The sequence below is a fragment of the Monodon monoceros genome, unplaced genomic scaffold (assembly GCF_005190385.1).
Source record: "Monodon monoceros isolate NGI ecotype Baffin Bay Population unplaced genomic scaffold, NGI_Narwhal_1 Super_Scaffold_13, whole genome shotgun sequence".
Taxonomy (NCBI): Eukaryota; Metazoa; Chordata; class Mammalia; order Artiodactyla; family Monodontidae; genus Monodon; species Monodon monoceros.
The window spans coordinates 49,731,203-49,747,076 of NW_021703769.1; the positions used below are offsets into that span (position 1 = coordinate 49,731,203).

Here is a 15,874-nt window from a genome sequence, read left to right on the forward strand (position 1 = left end):
CACGCATGTCTCCTCCCAGTTCGCAGGGCTAGTCGCTCCTGAGGCCTCTCCTTGGCTGCCCTGTCCTCAAGTGGTCATGCCTCTGTATGTGTGTCCTGACTGACCCCTGCTTTTTATAAGGACACAGTCAGATGAGACCAGGGCCCACCCTTTGGCCTCATTTTACCTTCATCACCTCTTTAAAAACCCATCTCCAATAGAGTCACATTCTGAGGAACTGGGGTCCAGGGCTTCAGCCTGTGAATTTGGGGGACACAACTCAGCCTGACAGTAGACCACTGTCATCCAGCAGACACAGTCTAATCAGAGAAAAGGGAAGGAAAAAATGGCCTGTTCAGGTGGGATCACAGTTCTGGGGGACAGGCCCCATCCAGCCACCAGCTCGGGAAGAACCCCCACCATGACCGTCCCTGCCTGTGGTGGCCTAGCGTGGGGTCTCCGGACAGGGGGCCCCAGGGCAGCCATGAGTGGTACAGGGAACTGCTGGTCACCCCCTGACCCTGGGCTCCACTGTTTCCCCCAGGCATGGGCAGCAGTGACGAGTGGTCTGATGTTCAGGACATTATCGACTCCACCCCAGAGCTGGACATGGGCCGGGAGCCCCGCCTGGACCGCACGGGCAGCAGGTGCTCACTGGGCCCAAAGCCAGTCCCGAATGGCTCAGCACTCACCCTGGGAGTTGGTGCCCCTGGTAGAGGTGCCTCGCAGGTGGGAGAACTGCCCAGGACACTGACCCGCCACCCGCCACACCTGCACTTGCGCCAGCGGTGTTGGCATCGAGTGGCCCCTCAGAGGTGTCCCCGTGTGCGGTCCAGTGGTGCTGCCCACTCACTCCACCTTCCTCGGCTGCGTGTCCCCACAGCCCAACCCAGGGGATCGTGAACAAGGCTTTTGGCATCAACACTGACTCCCTGTACCACGAGCTGTCGACTGCGGGGTCCGAGGTCATCGGGGATGTGGATGAAGGGGCCGACCTGCTAGGTAAAAACAACCATCCCCGGGACCCTGTTGTGGTTGGGTTTGTGATGAAAGCAAAGTCTCTGTGAGCCAGGAAGTTCTTTTTACAAACTGTGAATATTGAGATGTATTCACTTACCGTAACTCGCCTCTTAAAGTGTGCCGCTCGGTGGGGTTTGGGGTGCTCACGGATTCGAGCAACTGTCTATAGACCATCTTGTCAGCCCAAGAAGAAACCCATTCCCAGTAGCCCTCAGCCCAGCCCTGCTCCAAGCCCCTCCCCTGGGCAGCCCACTTTCTAGGAACGTTTTGGGAGGGTGGTGGCTGCCAGCTCCTCCAGTCCACGAGGAGCATGCCCAGACAGTGTCAGTGCCCTCCGGGAGCCCTGCGAGGCTATGTCTGAGACGGGTGCAGAGACAGCCTGCCTGATGCAGACTTGCTCCTGGTCCTCCCTCCCTGCCCGAGCCAGGCCCCGTGTGCCAGCGTCTGCCTGTACCTGAGGGCAGCCTGCATGGCTCTGAGGCCAGGCTGTGGCCCTCAGGGCAGTGGAGGGAAGTCACACTGTCTCTCAGTGGGGTTCAAGCTCCCCTAGCCCAGATGTGTGTCCGGAGCCCCAGCCTGGAGAAGCGGCCTTGTCCCCGAAGCCCTCTCTCCTGCTCAGCAGCCAGCAAGGTGGGCGTCAGGGCCGTGGTTCTGTTCTGTCCCCTCCCCACACCCCAAGGAAGGGTCCTCTTGTTTCTCCTTGGGGAGGGGCAGTAGCTGCCTCCACTGGATATGTGGCAAGCAGGGTGGTAGCGATTCCACTAAGAGAATCCGGGAAGGCTGCCTTCTGACGTTTGATCCATGTTGTATCATCTGCTGCCTGAGGAGGCGGAGCTGTCTGGCATCTGAGGGTTTCTGTTGCCAGCCTCTCTGCTGCTCTCACTCCCCCCGATAGACGCACCAGCAGGGACTCGGGGCATCTCTGGACCAGTTCCCCGGGTAGACAGCACCGCCCGGCCGGCCTGCCAGCTGCACACACCACCAGGCCTGACCTGCAAACGAAGGGGGCCCAGCTGGCGTTTTTAGCTGGAACAGCCTCGCTTTCTTTGCAGTGGGCCTGCATCCTATTAGTTCTCATAAGTTGATTGTCTTACTCAGGGTGGGGAGACCTCCAGGCAGCAGCATGTTTAGCACCAGCACACCTTGTGCCTGGAACAGAAGTTTTTTCAGCCAGAATTTAAATTTTTCAGCCAGAATTTTCAGCCAGAGATACAGGTACACAACTGTATATATCAAATTGTGGTAAAACCATAATGTAAAACTTATCAGTTTTTAGGTGTACATTTCAGTAAAGTACATTCATACTCAATGGTGAAAGACTGAAAGCGTCCCCTCTAAGATTAGGAACAAGACAAAGATGCCCGCTTTTGGCAGTATGTATTTTTAATGGAATTTTTCTCACAAGCATTGTAAAAATATATATTTAAAAATACACAAAAGCTGTTAGTATTCAGAAAAAGTCTACTCATTAGGGACAGTCACTTTTAGTATTTTGACATCCTTCTCTTCTTTACATATTTCAGATACTACCATATAAATTCAATTTTTAGGCATTTTTTTATTTTTAGAAAAAGGATACATGCTGATAATAGTATTAAAGTAATATCAGACATTGCCAAGAAGGAAGTAAAAACCAGAGGAGCCCCCAAGCCGTGATGAGTGACACCCTCCCAGGCGCCAGGGCCCCAGCATGCGCACCTGGGACGTGGGGTGGCAGCTTTTGTCTGGCCTTTTCTTCATGGCTGATGTTAATGTTTCCCTGAACCACTAAGATTCCTCTGCACGTTTTAACTTCCTTATCTTTGTGTGACTGTGAATTGCCTAATCAATTCTAATTTTTGCTGTTTGAATACCACTGTCATAGCTACCTGCGGGCGTAGATCTTTCTAGATGTGGGAACCCCCTGGACAGGTGTGGACTCGTGGGGATGGGCTGTAGGCTGCTCCCCTGCATGTGCTCACACCAGCAGGGCCAGGCGTGGCCGGGAGGAGGCACCTGGGATCCAGGCTGTGATGGGTGGTCACTGGAAGGAGTGCCTTTCTGCCCGGGCAACCTTGGAGCCGCGCCGGGCCTGGGGGGCAGCCTCCTGCACTGGAGAGCTTACACAGCAGGGCACCACACTTTCTTGAGCTTTTGAGAACCTGATAAAAAGGTAAAAGGCATCTCCCTAGGAAGACATACAGACATAGGATGTTTTGCATTTCCATGTCAGGGTCGGAGGCCCAGCTTCGCATTCCCGCTCCTGGTGCGGAGCTCTGGAGGAGGTCTGAGGGGCGAAGCGGGGCCCCTGCACCTCGTACCTTTCTTCAGTCCCGTCATGTGACAAGATTCCAACACTCATCACAGGCCTTACGAGAAGAGCAACACCAATGTTTTATATACCCAGCCACCGTTAATGCCTCACACTGCTAGTGTCTCCATTTCACAGATGAAGAAACTGAGGTCACAGAGGCTGAGGTGAAGTGGCAGAGCCAGGACTTGAACTCAGGTCCCACCCAGGGTGGCAGCCCTGCCTCCGACCACCGCTGTGCTTTTTTTAACAGCCTTATTGAGATGGAATTTCCACACCATACAATCCACCCACTTTAAGTGTACACCTCAGTGACTTTTAGCACGTTCGGATTTGTGCAGTCATCACCACATAGCTTTAGAACATTTTACACCGCCCCTCAAATGAAACCTGTACCCATTAGCAGTCGCTCCCCGCCACCACCCTGGCACTGCTGCTCTACTTCCTGTCTCTGCAGACTTGCCTGTTCTGGACATTTCACGTCAGTGACCTTTTCCATCTGGCTGCCTTCATTTAGCATCATGCCTTTAAGGTTCGTCCATGTTGGAGTGAGTCAGAGTTTCATTCCTTTTTATGGCTGAATAATGTTTCAGTGTGGATAGACCACATTTCATGTATCCATTCAGCCACTGATGGACATTTGGGTCATTTCACTTTTGGCTGTTGTGACTGATGCTTCTGCTACACTTGTGATGCCTTGCATGGTTCTATGAGATCACCGGAGCTCACTGGCCTTCTCGCTACCTGGTGGCACTGGGTGGCCTGCCAGTCAGTCCATCCCATCGGCCACGTTTCCTGCCTTGCCCTGTGGCCCCAGGCTGCAGAGCTGTCCCCTCCCCTGCAGTGCCCACAGGTGCAGTGCTGATGGTGTGCGTGCTCACTCTATGTGACTGCCCCCCACCCATCCTGGCGCCCCCGGGGCTGGCAGATGCTCTAGCATGTGGCCACATCCTGTGGTTCAGACAGCACCGTTCCGGACGCCAGAGTCTCCATAAAGAGTGATGGGAGAGAAAAGCAGAGAACTAGAAACTGCACACCAGTGAGTTTTACCTGGAGCCACATTGACTGAGTCAGTAGATAGAGGTGCAGTCTGTTGCAGCAGGGTTCCTGAGAGGGAAATGATGTCTGATGCATCTCCTGAGGTCAGTTCCCTCAAGCAGGAGTGCCTGACGTGAGAAGCTCTAACCAGTGCATCTGATGGGTCTGTGCTGAGGGGCTGAAGTGAGAATCGTCTTCTCACCGGGTGGTGAGTGCCCAGGCACTTGCGCTGCAACGCTTGGCGGGCGGGGGCCCTCTCAGGCACCACTTAGTTCTGGTTGGAATGAGACCCCACTCTTGGGAGTGATGGGCCTTTGGGTGCCTTTCTGGAGCCTTCATCACGAGGAGCACAGGCAAGGCAGGCAGCCCTGAGATGTTGAGGAGAGCCGCGAGCTCCTGTGATCTGTGGACAGAGCCCTGGAGTGAGGGTCCGGCCCTTTGTCCAGCAGGGTGGAGGGATGAGCTGGGGTCTGCTCGAGTCCCCAGAGTCTGGCTCAGCTGGAGGAAGTGTCAGTGACAGGAGGCCTGGTCCCCCATCACCAGTTCCTGAAGACATTCAGATGATGGATTATTCAATATGTGTACTGGATTCGTTGACTAGCCACTTGGAAAAAAATGAGGTCTAATTCAACCTCACTCTGAACACAAAAATAATTTCTAGGTGGATTAAAGATCTAAACATAAAAATACAAGGATAACAGAACTGGAAGAGAGTATTGGAGAGTATTTTCATAATCTGGGCTTCTCTTCATTGCCAAAACCAAAGAATATATATGTGTGTGTGTGTGTGTGTGTGTATGTGTATATATATGTACGTATGTGTATGTATATATATGTATTTATGGTCTTCACCATTAACGTTAAAAGAAGTGAAGTACAATAGGAAGCTTCCCTAGTGGTGCAGTGGTTAAGAATCTGCCTGCCAATGCAGGGGACACAGGTTCGAGCCCTAGTCTGGTAAGATCCCACATGCCACGGAGCAACTAAGCCCGTGCGCCACAACTACTGAGCCTGTGCTCTAGAGCCCGCGAGCCACAATTACTGAGCCCACATGCCACGACTACTGAAGCCCTTGCGCCTAGAGCCTGTGCTCCACAATAAGGGAAGCCACCGCAACGAGAAGTCTGCACACCGCAACAAAGAGTTGCCCCCGCTCGCCGCAACTAGAGATAGCCTGTGTGCAGCAATGAAGACCCAATGCAGGCAAAAATTAATTTTAAAAAATTTTTTAAACATGAAATGAGTAGAGGATAAAGCAGGACATTCACAGAAGAGACCCACAAACCTGAAAAGATGTTCAACTTCAAGAATAACACAGAAATGAATAGTGAGAGAGTATACAGCTAACTCTTTTTCCTCAAACGATTGACAAAAATGAAGCGGGTACTGTCCACCCCGCTGATGGGAGGTGGCCGGTAGAGGCCAGCTGGCAGGGTACCGCCAGGCTGGACCTGGAGGGAGCGGGACCACCACTCCTCAAATAGGGCCAAGGCACCCACAGGAGCCCGTGCGCGTGTCCTGGTGCCCACACACAACCGTGCAGGCCTGAAATACCTGTCAAAGGAGCCGATGCCCTAGGAAACGATGGGACGTCTCCATATGGAAATACATCGAAGCTTTCAAGGTGATCGTGGATCCTTCATGTGGAAGGGGTCCTGGGATACCGTGTGAGGTGCAACGGAGGAAGTTGCCCAAGAGGATGGAGAGTGGTGGTCACGATTTTGTTTTTTAGAAACTGATGTCTGCCTAGAAAGATGTCTGAGAAGGAGACTATCAAGCGTGAACAGCAGCTGCCTGGGAAGTAGAGATGAGAGGGGACACATCCACTTCTGAACCGCCTATCAAAATGATAAATCCACTTTATCATTTGAATTCCTTCCACAGATTCTGTAGTTTGTCATTTAAGTCAGGCGACTTTTTATACCAATTCTGCGTGAAATGAACCAAATAGAACAGCATCATTTCCTCAAGTCTTCAGCTGGGTGGCAGAGAGCAGTTTGGCACAAGCGCCCCCCTCCCCACCCCTCACATCCTGACTCAGTGATTCCCTCCCTGCACAGTAGGGCCCTTGTCTTCTGGTTGCCCTTGATCTAAGGTCTTGCCCTTCCCCTAAGACCTGGGCTGGCCAGGGCCCCACCCCCACCCCCCACCGAGGCCAAGTCCTTGTCCGTGGCTCACTCACTGGGGGCGCCTGTGAGGCTGGATGCCCAGCACCCACCACACCACACCCACACACACGTTAGCTTTACAGGGGTCTGGCCCTCCTGATGGTGGTGGGAGTACAGGGGCAAGCAGGCTTTAGATCTGCACGCCTGCCCCAGGGCCCCCAGGACTGAGGAGCGTGATGTTCTGACCTCCCCTTTCCTTCAGGGTTCCTGCCTTGGATGCATTTGGCACCCGCAGACCTGGCGTCGTCTGCTCGTATGCTTTTGGGCCCTTCAACGTGGAAATGGCTGATCATCGTCGCTTTTTCTTTAATAAGAGTTTCTTCATTTTGTTGGTTTCAGTCACCAATTAACCTTTGTCACTTCCTTCCCCGTCTCTCTGTGCTTCGCTGGACACGGCCCCAGGGGAGTTCTCAGGTGTGTATCTCTGCTGTCTGTTTGCGGACCCTCTTCCCCATGGTGGCGTCCAGGTGGAGGGGGTGGCACCCTGGGACACCCCACTGCTGCTGCCCAGTCACCGCCAGCTGTGCAGCCTGTCCCCTCCCAATCCTGGTCCAGGCCACTAAGGCACACGTGCTTTTGCTCACCAGCCTACTGCTGCTCGGAAGCTTTTGGTTTGCTCCACCAGCCCACTGACAGTGACCTTGACAATTGAGGGAGAGCTGCTGTGCCCTTGACCCCTGTCTCTCTCTGTAGGCCATTTCTTAAGGTCCTACAGAGCCGATAGAGGCGGAGGCTAGTTAACTGGACACAGAGTACAGACTCAGTGCTGTGGCATCTCCCCTCTGTTGGGTATACCCTCGAAGTCAGGGGTCCTCTCCCCACGGGGCACATGGGCCAAGCTCCTGCTTTCCTGCTTTCAGCAGAGGCTCTGAGGTCCTGCCCATCCCCGTGCTAATTCCCCACTATGTTCAAGGGCACCCGGGGCCTGGTCACAGCTCTCCCTCATTTGCAGAGACCCCTGTCCTTAGCCCGCACCCCCCACCCCACCACCCCACCACCCCACCACCCCACCAACCCAGGATTTTAGTGTAAAATGTCAGTTGTGTTGCCCTGATCCTCCACCTCACCACCCAAGGTAAACTTTCTGGAAGGAGTAGCTGGCCCCATCCCGTCTCCCGCCCCTCCTGTCCCACTCCTGTGTCCACCCCTAACCCAGCAAGAATTAGCCCTGAAGTCCTCCCGCCTGCTTATCACACGGGCTTAACGCGCTTCTTTTCTCTCCCTTCCTCTCTCCCTCTCCTTCCTCCCGCCCTGGTCGCCCATCTCCCTGGGACTGGGACGGCGCCCATAGTGCGCGATGATTTTTTTGGTAAGGCCGAGGCCCTGTTTCAGTATGTGTTTCCCTGCTTCTGGCTTCCTCTGCCTCCCTGACACCTTCTTATGCTTCATGAGCCATTTGCTTTGTTGAGCCCAGTGGGGCAGCCGTGGGGGCAGTGGTATCCGTGGCTTCAGGGCTGGGGGTGGGGCCTCCAGCAGGCATGGTGAGCAGGCACCTGACTCCCTCAGAGCAGACCCTTGACAGGCTGAGGAGGGGACCCCAGCCTCTCTCAGCCCCCCCCCCATTAGTTCAGGAAGGCCTGAGCCCAGTGCCTGCTGCATCCCATCTGAAGGGCAGGCAGGCCACGTTTGAGGCGAGGAGGTGAGAATAGAAACAGCCGGCAGAACCCTAAGCTGGCCACACTGTGTGTGTGGGTCATCTCGTCTCATAGTTGTGTTAAGGCCGTGGAGGAGGGAAGTGAACAAGAGGAACAGACCTTGGGCTTCGAGGCAGTCCTGAAGGATTAGATGTGGTGCTTTGGGGGTTTTGTGACACGCCTGCAGAGACCTCAGTCTGCGGGGCCCACTTTGGGGTCTGGCCATCCCCTCTGGGCACCAGCCCCCGGAGTGCTGTCCTCACCTCCACTCCCACCTTCTGGCTCCTGAAGGCCTGCTCCCAGCCTGGTGGAGGGCTGCACCTGCCATGGACCATCCCATCTCCTTGGCCAGTGCTCTCTGTCCCCATCACCACAGCTCCAACCTCCATTCTCCGAGGGGGCAGCTCTGAAAAGGGTCTGCTTCATGATGGCCTGGAAGTCACAGGGCTGGGGGAAGGCAGTGATACTGGGCCAGGGGTGGGCATTGATTGAGGAGGTTGCACAGAGGCCATAAGGGTACCGTCCAGGCCCTGCTGGTACCCAGACTTCATGTTGGTAGAGAGCTGTGAGAGCCCATCACTGAGTTCCAGAATGTAAGCCCAGGGCTGCTGCATCCATCGGGGCAGAGGAGACCTGCTCATTGCCCTCCAGAGGCCAGTCTGAGACCCCCACGGGGCTCACACGCACCAGGTCCTTTCCTGACTGCGTTGCTTGGTGGAGTGCCTGCCTCAAGACCGGCAGAGGCCTCTCTTAGGGTCGCCCGGCCTCCCCAGGCAGGCGTCTTCCTGCAGATCGGGCCTCTGTTCCTTATCCCTTCACGTCAGCCCTCCTGGGGGGGGGGGCCATCCTTCCAGGGGTGGGCCGCCCCCCGGCAGGACGTCTGTTATTCTGAGGCAGTTGTGAGCATCAGGGTCTGGCTTCACCAGACACACGTAATAACTCCGTACCTTTTGTTTCAGGAATGGGCAAGGAAGTGGGGAATCTGCTGCTGGAGAACTCACAGCTTCTAGAAACCAAGTAAGGATGTTCTTCCTCAGCACCACAGTTGCTGAGACAGCCCCCAACCAGGACCAGGGGCTCCTGTAACAACTGCGTCGGCCCAGCCTCAGGGCAGTCCCCAGGGAGGACCTGGACCCACTGGACTAAGCTCACCCCTCCTGGGGAGAGGATGGGGTGGTCACCTCCTCTCACCACTTTCAAGACCAGGATGTGTCTGCTCAGATACACCAGGGTGGGCAGACCCCTTTGAAACCCCATCACTTAATGTACACACCGGGTCACAAGGAGCTCCCCTCTTTCTGCCTTTTCAAAGAAACGCTCTGAACGTGGTGAAGAACGACCTCATCGCCAAGGTGGACCAGCTCTCGGGGGAGCAGGAGGTGCTGAAGGGGGACTTGGAAGCCGCCAGGCAGGCCAAACTCAGACTGGAGAACCGCATCAAGGACCTGGAGGAGGAGCTGAGGAGGTGAGCGGGGCTCCTTGAGGGGCGGGGCTCCTTGAGGGGTGGGGCTCCCACGGAGGCTGGGCCACCAGGCGTGGAGAGCGGGGTCAGGCCCTGCCCAGGCCCCTCCGGTCCTCTCCGCACCTCTCCGCAATTCCCTGGCACCTGCTCTCTAGCTAAGCACACCCCCTGAGGTCATTCCTTCCCAAAGTGGCTCACTTTGCGTGCTCACTGCTCAGCCTCCTGCTCATCCCTGAGCTACATCTCATATTCAACCCCATCCAGACCCAACTACTGTGTTGGCAACCCACCCCTCCCCTCTGGTCTCCACCATCCTCGGGGGAATAATCCCACACGAGGGACAGTGTACTGTCTTGGGTGTCCTTTTTATGGCAGCTGAGCGGGGCCTTCCCACTCCTCTCACACTATTACATTCGTTCAGGAGGAGGGAAGGGAGGATAATGGCCTCTGGCCACCGCAGGTCCCCCGCACTCCCCTCTGCTCCCCAGCCCTCAGTCAGCCGAGGTTGGGTCACAGAGCCTTGCTGGGAAGCTCTGGGGTGTCCTCCCCAGCACTCTGCACGTCCCTATGGCCTTTCTCTTCCAGCCTGATCCTCACCCCATTCTCCCAAAGTGGTGCCTTTGGCTCCAGACAGGAAAGGGGAGGTGTTAGGGGCGGGCCCTAGGCAGGTGGCACCTGTGCCAGGTTTGTGGGACTGGGAGCCAGGTCTCCTCTGGCCCTGCCTGAAGCCAGCACTGCCCTTGCCTTCCCGTTAGCAATTGACCGCCTGAATTGGAGGTCCTGTTCCTTGGCTGGGCTTCAGGGCACATGTGGGCAGGGGTGTGGAGCCACCCGTCCCCAAGGCACTGGCAGGAATGCTCAGGGCCTAGAACCTGAGGGGAGAGCCCTGAGTGCAGCTGAGAGGTGGGACACATCCTCTGGGCCAGTGCCCAGTGGGGCCCTCACCCTGCCCCGCTTCCTTCCTCATCCTGTAGAGTGAAGTCAGAGGCCATCATTGCCCACCGTGAACCCAAAGAAGAGGTGGAGGATGTAAGCAGCTATCTCTGTACAGAATTGGTATATTCCACTATTAACATGTGGGCATGGGGGGTGGGCAGTGTGGGCGGTCTTCCCGGGGATGTGCTAGTTCTTCTGGGTCTCTGGCTCCTCCTCACCCCTCCTGTGTGATGACTGCACCCAGCAGCAGCCCCACCACCCCACTGCCCCGGTGACTTCGTACGGTCAGAAGCAGCCCCCTCTCTGCGGGATGCCCCCTTACCTAGGTCCTAGCAGATGTGGATTGCGCTGTCACAAGTGGGGTCTCCCTGCTTACCGGCCCAACTGCTGCCCCCCAGACAGAACAGTTTGAGTACCTGAGGCCCTCAGATGCCTCATCTGTCCTCACAAACCCCCAGAGATGCATGGAATGTTCTGAGGAAAGCCCTAGGAGTGGCTGTAGGGAAGGGTTTGTAGGGGTCTTTGCCCTTCCCAGATCCTCTCCAGAATAGGGGCCCCAGCCCAGCGACCTGGCCGCCTTCCTTACAGAGAGAGCAGGCATGGGTCTTTTAAGCCAAGGTGAAGTTTGGACGCCGACCTCACCACTCATCCACTGTTATTTTGGGGGTTGTGGGATGCACGTAACAGGATGCCGATCCCATAGCAGTCACTTGGGAAACTGTAGCTGTTCACCTTGCTCATCCTGTGCAGCCCCTCACCTCCAAATACTAGAGGAAAGAAACAAAGCCGCAGGTGTATTAGGCAGCTGCGGCTCCTCAAGGCCCTCCCACTCGGGCATGGAGGGCACCCGATTGGTGCCTTGACCTCCTGGTGGGGGGCCTGGGGCTGCCGATGCTCCTGTGAACTCCGAGTGCCGGTGGTGGGGGCACGAGGGGAGGGCAGCCCAGCGCAGGGCTGCGTAAGGAGACAGTCCTCCCAGGGACAGCAGATCCCGTGCAGATCCGCCGGTACAAGTGTCCAACTCCGAGGCAGTGACCAGGGTCCTGCTCGCCAGACCTTCCCCAGAACCTTTCTTCCTGCTATGCCACCGTGGGCCAGTCCCACCTGTTAGCATTGACCGGTGGCATTTGGGATTGCCAGGGTGTCTGGGAGCTTGTAGGAAAACACACTGTGTGTGTTGTACCCCTCGAGTGTGTCATGTGACCTTCTGGAAAGAAGGGGGGCCCTTTCGGGGCGGTGGCTCCTGTTCCTGTGCCCACCCCTCCCCACTGCGTTTGCCTGAAGCTCTGTGGGAAAGCGCCCTTGGGTGCGCCCACTCCCGGAGGCGGCCCCTTGCTGGCTGAGCAGCGGCACTCTCCCTGCAGGACAAAATCCCCATGGCGCAGCGCCGCCGCTTCACGCGTGTGGAGATGGCCCGCGTGCTCATGGAGCGCAACCAGTACAAGGAGCGGCTGATGGAGCTGCAGGAGGCCGTGCGGTGGACCGAGATGATCAGGTGGGCCTCCCGGCTCCTGTGGGCTCCAGAAGACATGCTCCCATCTCCATCTGTGAGCTGTGGTCGCTCTAGGAGGTCCTGGGGATGGGATTGAGGCTGACCACCCCTACACCTCCCTCTCTTCCGGGAGAATTAAGGGTGTAGGGTCATCCCTGGTGGAAGCCTGCAGGGGGCCAGCAGAACTGGGCCTCTGGTGCAGCCCTGGCCAGTGGATGTACCTGGTTTGTTGGGGCCAGTGCGCCGGGGTCTCTCTAGGAAGTTACGCGTGACTCGCCTGGGACCCCCTCTTGTCTGATGCTCCAGTCTGTGTGTCCATGGGGAGGGTCCCAAGCAAGGGAGGCAAGAGGGGCCCGGTGAGAGGGGGGCTTGGTTGGACTGGGTGGGCATGGCTGAGTGGGGCCTCTCCCCCTGCCGTCCCCTGTAGAGCATCCCGAGAGCATCCATCTGTCCAGGAGAAGAAGAAGTCCACCATCTGGCAATTGTGAGTTGGGGGCACTGGGAGGGCACTGGCAGTGGCTGCTGGGGAGGTCTCCCCTCAGGCCACCCCTCACCCCCTATGCTTCGGCTGGCAGCTTCAGCCGCCTCTTCAGCTCCTCCTCAAGCCCCCCTCCGGCCAAGCGGTCCTACCCCTCCGTGAACATCCATTACAAGTCACCCACCACGGCCGGCTTCAGTCAGCGCCGCAGCCACGCCATGTGCCAGATCTCCGCCGGCAGCCGGCCCCTGGAGTTCTTCCCAGATGAGTGAGTTTCCCAGGCCTGCCCTGCCCTTCCCCGCTGGCCTGCACAGGGGGAGTCCCTGTGTCCCAGGGCCCCTCCCCTCCAGGCTCTGAAGCAGGACCGGTTTCCACCTTGCTGCTCTGGCGGCTGTGCTCAGGGGATGGGGTCCGTAGTGGGAAGGACACTGACCAGGCATCAGGGGTCACGACCTCTCCGTGCACACCGTGTTTACCCTTCCACCCCCAGTGGGAGCATTGGATGTCCCTCAGCAGAGGCTGTGCTCCCCCACAGTCCCTCCGCTTAGTCCCAGAGGCCTGCGCCTTGCTCCTCGGGTGACCCCTAGCAGGCAGCCCGCAGCCATTTCAGGTGCCACCAGGGCTGTGGGTCCCTGCCAGCTGGCCCAGGGCAACGGCTGGATGTGGCCTCCAAGCCTAGAGCTGGGGAGAGCCCCCTGCCGTCAGATGGGCACCCGGCAGGGACGGTCCAGGTCCAGCAGGGAGAGCTCCGGGGCGGCAGGCGTGCTCCCTGCAGACGCAGTAACCTGCCCTTCCTCTGCCAGCGACTGCACATCCTCTGCAAGGCGGGAGCAGAAGCGTGAGCAGTACCGCCAGGTGCGCGAGCACGTGCGCAATGACGACGGGCGGCTGCAGGCCTGTGGCTGGAGCCTACCAGCCAAGTACAAGCAGGTGCTGGGCGCAGGGCAGCATGGGGGGCGCTGCAGGCAGGGAGCCCCTGGGGAGCCCCGTACGCGCCCAGGGCCCCAAGTCCAAAACCTGGAGGACCGGGTAGTGGACTGCAGCCCCATACATGTGAGCCGGCCAGGCCTGGCGCCCACAGCGCCCCTCTGCCTTGTTCCTGCAGCTGAGTCCCAACGGGGGCCAGGAGGACACCCGCATGAAGAACGTGCCCGTCCCCGTGTACTGTCGCCCTCTGGTGGAGAAGGACCCGACCATGAAGGTGAGCCCTGCGGAAAGCGCGAGGCTGGGAGAGGTCCCGCTGCCCCAGAAGCCCATGAGGCCGGACCTCATGGCCCTGTCCTCACAGCTGTGGTGTGCCGCGGGCGTCAACCTGAGCGGCTGGAAACTGAGTGAGGATGACCCCGGGAATGGAGTCAAGCCTGTGCCAGGCCGCGACCCTCTGACCTGCGACCGGGAAGTAGAAGGAGAGACCAAGAGCAACCACGCGTCCCCCGAGAAGAAGAAGGTCAGAGTGGCAGGCAGGGCCAGGGCCATCTTCTGCTTCTGCCATCCCGATGGCTCTGCTATGACTAGTCTGGGTGGGAGTGACAGAAACGGAGGACAGCTGGGGACAGTGGCGGGAGACTGGGGTGGCCCGGCCCCCTGCCGGTGGGTGGGGCAGCAAGGAGGAGCGGAGGCTCAGGGCAGCCAGGCTGGAGCAGGTCTGTGCCTGCCCAGGAGCCGTGTGAGGGGCTTAGTGCCTGGAGGCTTCACTTTCTGTCCCGGCTCGATGTGGGGGCCAGTGACTTAATCACCGGGAGCTCAGCCTTCCTCTGAGGAAGGGAGGCCATGAGTGCCACGACCTAGGCACAATGTGCAGTTCAGAGTTCTCACCGTCCTGGCGACAAGGGAGGACATTCAGGTCCCCTAAGGCCGCGGGTAAGGCTAGATCCTGAGATTCCAAGATCCCCCCCACTCGCCCCCCATTGCTGCTACAGTAGTGAGCGCTCAGGCACCAGCCCGTCCCTGTGCTCGGAAACAGGCAAAGGAGCTCCCCGAGGCGGACGCCACCTCCAGCCGCGTGTGGATCCTCACCAGCACCCTGACCACCAGCAAAGTGGTGATCATCGATGCCAACCAGCCGGGCACCGTCGTGGACCAGTTCACCGTGTGCAATGCCCACGTCCTATGCATCTCCAGCATCCCTGGTGAGTGCTGAGCCCCTGCTGCTGGCCGGGAGTCAATGCGGAGCGTCCAGGGAGGAGCTGTCTGAGCTCTCTGCTCAGTCCTGTTAATGATGCAGGAGGAGACCCCTGTATGACGCTCACCCGGTGACAAGGAGATGGGGTGGCATCACAAACAGCCCCTCCCTTCCCCCTGCACCCTCACCGGGACTGGAGCTCTGGGTAGGGTCCTGTCATGGGGGCTTCTCAGCGCGGGGTGACGGGGCTGTGACTCTCCCTCCAGCGGCCAGCGATGGTGACTACCCTCCGGGGGAGATCTTCCTGGACAGCGACGTGAACCCTGAGGACTCTAGTGCAGACGGCGTGCTGGCCGGCATCACCCTGGTGGGCTGTGCCACCCGCTGCAACGTGCCGCGCAGCAACTGCTCCTCCCGTGGGGACACCCCAGTGCTGGACAAGGGCCAGGGTGAGTCCTGGGCCTGAGCCCGGGCGGCCGTCTTCTCTCGCCCAGCCAAGCTCACCCCTCCCTTCCACAGGGGAGGTGGCTGCTGTCGCCAATGGGAAGGTCAACCCATCTCAGTCCACGGAGGAGGCCACGGAGGCCATGGAGGTGCCAGACTCTGGGCCCAGTGAGGCAGAGGCAGCTGCGGTGCGGCCTGGGCCCCTCACAGAGCACGTCTTCACCGACCCGGCCCCTGCCCCACCCACCAGCACCCAGCCTGACAGGTGGGCTCTCTCAGGATGGGGCAGCAGGGGAGGAGGGGGGCGGGGACTGGCAGAGGTGGGCAGGGACGGGCTTCCGTGGGCTGCCCTGGAGCCGCCATCCTCCCTGCAGTGAGAACGGGCTGGAGACGGACGTGAGCGGTGTGCAGCCTGAGCCGGAGCCCAGTGGGGACGCCGCAGGGGCCAGCAGCAGTGCTGCACCCACCATGTGGCTGGGAGCCCAGAACGGCTGGTAGGCTGGGCCTTGGGGGCCGGGGTGGAGAGGGTCCCCTGGGCGAGCCCCCACCCACCGTGCCTCCTCCCACAGGCTCTACGTGCACTCGGCTGTGGCCAACTGGAAGAAGTGTCTGCACTCCATCAAGCTGAAGGACTCCGTGCTGAGCCTGGTGTGCGTAACCCCCGCCGGGGGCCGGGGTCGGGAGGGCCGAGGGCAGCCGGCCTGAGCCTGGCTCACCACCTTCCCATTGCAGGCACGTAAAAGGGCGAGTGCTGGTGGCTCTGGCCGATGGGACCCTGGCCATCTTCCACCGAGGTGAAGGTGAGGCCTGG

At 58.7% G+C, this 15,874-nt stretch overlaps 1 protein-coding gene across 5 annotated transcripts in view; it reads left to right on the plus strand.

Moving 5' to 3' along the window:
* Positions 1–15,874, plus strand: part of MAPK8IP3 (mitogen-activated protein kinase 8 interacting protein 3) — a 46,298-nt gene that overhangs the window by 28,234 nt on the left and 2,190 nt on the right. For 2 of the 5 annotated variants that reach the window (XM_029219900.1, XM_029219897.1), the window contains 19 exons: positions 524–626; positions 863–981; positions 6,898–6,909; positions 7,787–7,804; positions 9,089–9,146; positions 9,442–9,594; positions 10,566–10,647; positions 11,892–12,022; positions 12,447–12,503; positions 12,595–12,765; positions 13,301–13,427; positions 13,603–13,698; positions 13,786–13,944; positions 14,461–14,626; positions 14,886–15,068; positions 15,139–15,328; positions 15,438–15,557; positions 15,633–15,713; positions 15,796–15,863. In XM_029219900.1, the coding sequence (XP_029075733.1) occupies positions 524–626; positions 863–981; positions 6,898–6,909; positions 7,787–7,804; positions 9,089–9,146; positions 9,442–9,594; positions 10,566–10,647; positions 11,892–12,022; positions 12,447–12,503; positions 12,595–12,765; positions 13,301–13,427; positions 13,603–13,698; positions 13,786–13,944; positions 14,461–14,626; positions 14,886–15,068; positions 15,139–15,328; positions 15,438–15,557; positions 15,633–15,713; positions 15,796–15,863 (2,094 nt within the window). The remainder of the gene's footprint in view (positions 1–523; positions 627–862; positions 982–6,897; positions 6,910–7,786; positions 7,805–9,088; positions 9,147–9,441; positions 9,595–10,565; positions 10,648–11,891; positions 12,023–12,446; positions 12,504–12,594; positions 12,766–13,300; positions 13,428–13,602; positions 13,699–13,785; positions 13,945–14,460; positions 14,627–14,885; positions 15,069–15,138; positions 15,329–15,437; positions 15,558–15,632; positions 15,714–15,795; positions 15,864–15,874) is intronic. The other 3 variants (XM_029219898.1, XM_029219901.1, XM_029219899.1) reach the window with 3 other exon arrangements.